The 5,916-nt window shown below is 49.5% G+C and overlaps 1 protein-coding gene across 1 annotated transcript in view; it reads left to right on the forward strand.

The window, feature by feature from the left end:
• The window catches only part of MAP3K21 (mitogen-activated protein kinase kinase kinase 21), a 49,747-nt gene that overhangs the window by 9,104 nt on the left and 34,727 nt on the right, over nt 1-5,916 (forward strand). Inside the window, exon 2 of the mRNA XM_023519776.1 lies at nt 680-860. Within this exon, the coding sequence (XP_023375544.1) occupies nt 778-860 (83 nt within the window). The 5' untranslated portion in view covers nt 680-777. The remainder of the gene's footprint in view (nt 1-679; nt 861-5,916) is intronic.

The following is a 5,916-nucleotide window of genomic DNA, read 5'->3' on the forward strand; positions in this document are numbered from 1 at the left end:
AGGATGGGAGGGGAGGCGGGTGGGGGGCAGGCGGGGCCTGATGGGGAGCAGGTTTATTTTAGCTACTGTTACCTGGGAGCTGGGGGTTGGAGGGCTGGCAAGCGCTCTCTCCTGTAGGAAACGGGGGGCTGGGAAGCCTCTGGACAGTATTTCTCTATCATTTTCACTTTCTGACATGTTTCAAGGTCCAGTAAAGCAATCAAATCTCATAAAACATCTTCATGAATTAAAGCATCTACAAGCATTTTGCAAATTTAACATAAGACAGTTTGATGTTGATTTATGATAATATGTCATCTGTTTAAGAGATTCTGTAATATATTCAGGAGAAAAGGCTGCATTCAGATGAGGACCTAACTTCTAGGAAGAAAACAATATATATTTTCCCTCTCAGTAATGGTTCCTGAAATCATTTACTTTCACATAAAGAAAAACAGTCATAAAGAGTGCTAAGCTGTATTGTGTCTGTGGATTTTTTAAAAAAAATTTGTAACTTCAGGCACAAACGACCCACTAAAGGTTATGATATAGGTGATTTAAGGAAGATAAAATGCTAAGAGACCTTCTCACGTACTCTGCCACCTGCAGTGGAGATTGTGTTATAAATGCCAGGGAAAAATCGTGACTGAGAAATCCTAAGACGATGAATTTACACCCACCGCCCCTGATTTTTCTTTAGTTTTGCTACTTGAGAAGATAGAACACGATGACATCTGCAATAAAACGCTGAAGATCACAGACTTCGGGTTGGCGAGGGAATGGCACAGGACCACCAGAATGAGCGCGGCAGGCACCTACGCCTGGATGGCCCCGGAAGTCATCAGATCGTCCCTGTTTTCTAAGGGAAGTGACATCTGGAGGTAAGCGCTGTGCTTTTTATTTTTGCAAAGGTCTGCAGAAATGGGTCGTCGCGCTTCCTTTTAATGAGCCCCAGACTATTCGGTAATTCTGAGTGTAAAGGGTAATTTTGGCTCTTTGAAGAAGGTCGTAATCGAGACAGTATCATCACAGTGGAGCAAGTAACTAAGGTCTTCACTGTCGTGGCTTCCATTTGTTAGGAGAATCCTCTCGTTAAATCTGAGGTTCGATTAAAACTGGTTGTAATTAGAGTTAACAGTAACGCTGGGATTTTGTCAGTAAATAAAAGCAAATTTTCACTGGAAGGAAAATTTTGATTCCTCATGGCTCACAGACAGACTAGTCGCATGGGAAGAGTTTGAGGAAAAACATTTAGATCAGCTCCTTTGTCTACAGATCGCATCATCTGAAGCTTAGAGCCCCCAGGTTGAGGGTGGAGAGCTGCAGCCAATGGGGTCCCAGGGCATCTAGGTTCTCCATCCTTCCGTGTCTTCAGGGGGTGAAGACGCTTTCAAGAACAGAACGGCAAAGAAAAGTCACTGTAACGGTCGCCATGCACCAGGGGCTTACGTGCCTTTAGTTAATGCTCAGAAGATCCCGTGCAGAATTTTTTGGATTATGAAAACGTTCTCAAATTAATTGTGGTGTCTTAAAATTCCAGCTTTCGTCTATTGGTTTTTAACAGCTTTACTGAGATAAAATTCATGCGTCGCACATTTCACCCATTTAAACTGTACAGTTCAGTGGCTTTTAATATGTTAATACACCACAGCAGATTTAGAACATTTTCATAATCCAGAAGAGAAACTGCACCCCTTAGCCATCACCCCCGACACCCCATCCCTTCCAGGCAGCCATTAATCTGCATTTTGTATCTTTAGATTTGCGTATGCTGGACGTTTCATAGAAATGGAATCACACAATATATGGTCTCCTGTGGCTGGCTTCTTTCAGTTAGCGCCGTGTCCCCAGGGTTCATCCACGTGGCAGTATCTGACAGAATCCCCTTCCTTTTTAAGGTGGAATAATGTTCCATTGCATGGATGGACCGCGTTTTGTTTATTCATTCACCAGTCGATGGGCATCTGGGTGGTTTCCACTTTTTGGCTGCCGTGGATCCTGCTGCTCTGACTGCTCGTGAGCAGGTTTTTGTGAGGACCTGTTTTCAGTTCTCTTGGGCACGTCCCTTGGACCTTGATTGCTGGGCGTGTGGTGGCTCCGTGGTTGATCGCTGTGGAGCCGCCAGGCTGTTCTCCCAGGCAGCCGCTGCAGGCCTCCCTCCCGCGGGCAGGGCACAGGGGTTCCCCTGCCTCCCCTCCCTCACCAACGCTTGTGGTTATTTGAGTTTTGATTCTAGCCATCCTAGTGGTTGTGTCGTGGTATCTCATTGGGTCAAATTCCAGGTCTTTTTTTTTTTTAATAAGGAAAAACTAGGGCTAAGAGGAAACGCCACTTGCTAAGAGTCCATATCCGATAAGCAGGACAGGGCTGCCCTTTGAGTCCAGAGCTGTCTGACTTCCAGAGGCATGATCAGCAAAAGCAGTTTTCCCCTTTAATCATTGGATGCACCAGAAATTGCTTTCTCACAATCACACGTCAGGTCAGCGGCTGAACCCGTTAGTTTACGTTCCAAAAAATTTCTTTCAATTTAAAGCTTAGCCCCTGCATTTAAAATGTAACTTGACTGACTTTCAAGAACTTTATCATCTGTGTCAAGGGTTCTCTAGTGTCTCAGGGCCATTTTGAAAAACACAGATGCGTGAGCCCTTACTTAATGAATTAGACAGTTTAGTGGTGGAGCGTAGGCACGTGTGTCTTTATGAAACAGTAAATGTTTTTCTTGATTTAATTACAATGATTTGCTGACCATATGATACCAAAATACTTAAGTGAAATGGGTGATTCTTCTCAAATTATACTTCTAAAATGAGACTCTAAAAGCTAATAATTAAATACATCGAAATAATTTTACATTTAAATAACATTACTTAAGATGTAAACATTTCATTTTGTGTGCTTCCTTTACAAACTATGGAATTACAAGCTGTGCAAACTCTGTACAATCTACGTAAATGCTTTATAGCAACCTCATCTACTGTGAACATAGGAGACAGTCAAGAAGTAAGAAAAAAATCTAAAATATGTCTTTTCCCAAAATCTATTTACTTCTAATTCTGAGCTTTACAGGCTGAGTTATCAGATTTTCAGTAAAAGCAGCTAATTGGAGTAGGGGAGAGGGAACCGAGCCGGTGACAGTAGAAACAGGCAGCTAGAAGCCAGAGAGGGAACAGGAGGAAGCCCACATGAAGCGCAGTGGAGGGTTCTAGAAACTGCAGACATCCGGAGCCCCCGGCCGCGGAGCCAGACGGCCCACGTGCCAGACAGCGTCACTGGACTCAGACGCGAGGGTCCCAACACGCCAGGGTGGGCGGAGGCAGGGGCGGGGGCCACATCTGAACTGCACAGACCTTTCCTTAGAATCTCGTTAGGATGTTTCTGTAAAAATGATTTCATCCAGGAAGCACCGCTCTGCTGCGTGTGGTGCTGAGGACCAGAGGGTGCGCTAGCGTGCTCACTGGTCCCCTCCCCACCAGGTGTCACACCGCGAGGTAACTGAGACAGACATTGTCACTGAGGTTTCACAATGTCCCCTGCGATTAGCCCAGACTCACAGAGTAGGCATCAGGGCACTGAGAGCTTCACTCCCCAGGTTGCAAAACTGCTACGTGGCCGGCCGGGTCCCCAGGCCTGACACCCACGCTGGGCCATCCAGCGGCTGGAGGGTGCAGGACAGGGCTTTGCCTACACTGTCCCCCGCCCAGGCTCAGAGAGCAGGAGAGCACGCCTTACACTTCAGAAATGTCGTTCCACCAAAATAGTTCATTCTCTTCTCTCTGGAAAAATGACCTTATCCTGAATCACTGGTTCTCTGAAGCTGCCAAGGAGCAAAGTCATGTGGTTTTTACTGTTTGTCATAGTTTTATTATTTGCTAATGAAAGTAGCAAGGAAGCGTCTTTGAATTTAGACACTTTTCAGTTATTCTAAGATTGTTTTGGCCCCTGGCTCTGAAGTTATTCTAAGATTGTTTTGGCCCCTTGCTCTGAAGGGAATTTTATTGATTGATCTATGAGTTAAATTTACTTATTCTTAAAATTAAGAGGGTGTCTCTGCTATTGAGCCGTAGCGTAGGTAATTTTCAAGAAACTAAGCAGATAAGCTTCGAAAAATATTGCTTGCAACTTCATTGCTAATAGTCACGTCATTGTATAATTTACTACTACATTGCATTATTATTATTTTTTTACATAAACGAACAGAGAAAACAGAAACAAACTGGGTGAAAAAGGGGCAGTGGGCGGAAGGACAGATCGCCGTCACGGAAGCGGTCACGGGAAGGTCACGGGAAGGTCACGGGAAGGTCACGGGCAGCCCGCGGAATACAGCCGATAATGCGGTAACTACGTATGGTGCCAGGTGGCGCTAGATCGATCGGGGGGATCGCTTCGTAAGGTGTATCAACGTCTAAGACCCTGCCGTACACCTGAAACGAAAATGATACCGTGTGCCAACGGTAATTACGAAAAGCAAAAACAATTGAAAACATATAGAAGAGCCTTTGAGATGTTCGATCAGACACCACTATTATTTTGTAGATGTTCAAGGTCAGCTTCCAGGGCCTGTGAGTGGGGACACAGCAGGGAGGCAGTAATGCTCCCAAAGGTCAAACTCGCATCTGCTCCCCCAGAGCCATCTGTCCTATGGGGTGCCTGGCACCCCTTCAGGGCAGGACCCACACCCCCGTGCCTAGGGCCGGCGGGCAGCGGCCAGAGCCCCTGAGGCCCTGCCGTGGGCACGTTCTCGTTTCCACTTCTGTGTCTGAATGCTTTCACTGCGGAGTCCAGAGTCCAGGGGGTCCTAGTGGAGAGTGGTCAGCGGAAAGCCTCCTGTCGGGCAGGGCCCCCGCGGGTCCAGGGAGCCCCCCGCCCCCCGTGGACCAGCTCTTCCTCCCCGAGGACCTTCCCGCTGCTTCCGTGCCGGCGACTGCCCGCACCCCTTGAGATCGGAAGATCATCCTAAATCCAAGCTTATTTTTTTAACCAAGACCTAATAAAGTTTTCACAGACTGGGAGAGTCAACAGGATTGTAAGATTGTACGCGTTCTGTCACAGAAGCGGAGAAGAAACTAAACGGGACCGTTCCTTACGATGTAAAGCCGAGTGGGTGGCCGGGACGGACTGTGCGCTTTTTAACGAAAGATCATTCGCGCGCAAAAGTCTATGTTTGTAGCAGATACAGGGAAAGCAAGGCACTGGCCGGTGCTGCGGAGGGGAGTACGCGTCTGAGATGTGCGAGCTTGGCCCTGGCCACCCCGGCCGCCCCTGGCCGCCCGAAGGTCTGCCGTGGCTGTGGAGCGAAACGCGGTCCTTGGGCTTCGTTTTAAACATTCATTTCGCATCTCTTCGGAATCGCGTGTGCCTTGCACGGCCTGGTGCAGCACTGACCCCGTGTCACCCCTGCTGGGGTCCAGGAGCCCGGCCGCTGCAGCCCTCGGCTTTCACCCCTATTACACGTCGGCCCCCCCGCCGCAGAAAGGAGAGGCCCCGGCCGGCAGCGGGCCTGGCGGCCATGCTGGTTCCCTCCGGCCGTCACTACGAAGCCACGTGGCGAAGATGCTGGCGGCTCCCCTCCTAGCACACGGAGGGCGGGCAGCGGCACAAACGGTCAGCGCGATCCGGTCCCAGCCCCGCGGTGTGCAGCACGATGCATCTGTGGGGCTGGAACCTCACGTCCTCACCGACCCCAGAGGTCTCGGGCAGGTGTGGAAAGCAGGCTAGAAGGAGAAGCGTCGAAGTGACCACTGTCGCCGAGCGGCTCCCGACTGGCTCCCAGGAGGGACGGGGTCTGCGGGGACTGGAAGAGTCCCCGCTCCCGCGCCGGGAGGGGCCGCCGGGGCCTCTGCTGGAGGAGAAGGGCCCCGTCGGGAGCTGGGGGAGGGCGCTGAGGCGTCTGTCCCGCCAGCGTGTCGCGGGACGAGACACGGCCACCCTTCCCTTTAA

The sequence above is a fragment of the Pteropus vampyrus genome, unplaced genomic scaffold (assembly GCF_000151845.1).
Source record: "Pteropus vampyrus isolate Shadow unplaced genomic scaffold, Pvam_2.0 Scaffold237, whole genome shotgun sequence".
In the NCBI taxonomy this organism is placed as follows: domain Eukaryota; kingdom Metazoa; phylum Chordata; class Mammalia; order Chiroptera; family Pteropodidae; genus Pteropus; species Pteropus vampyrus.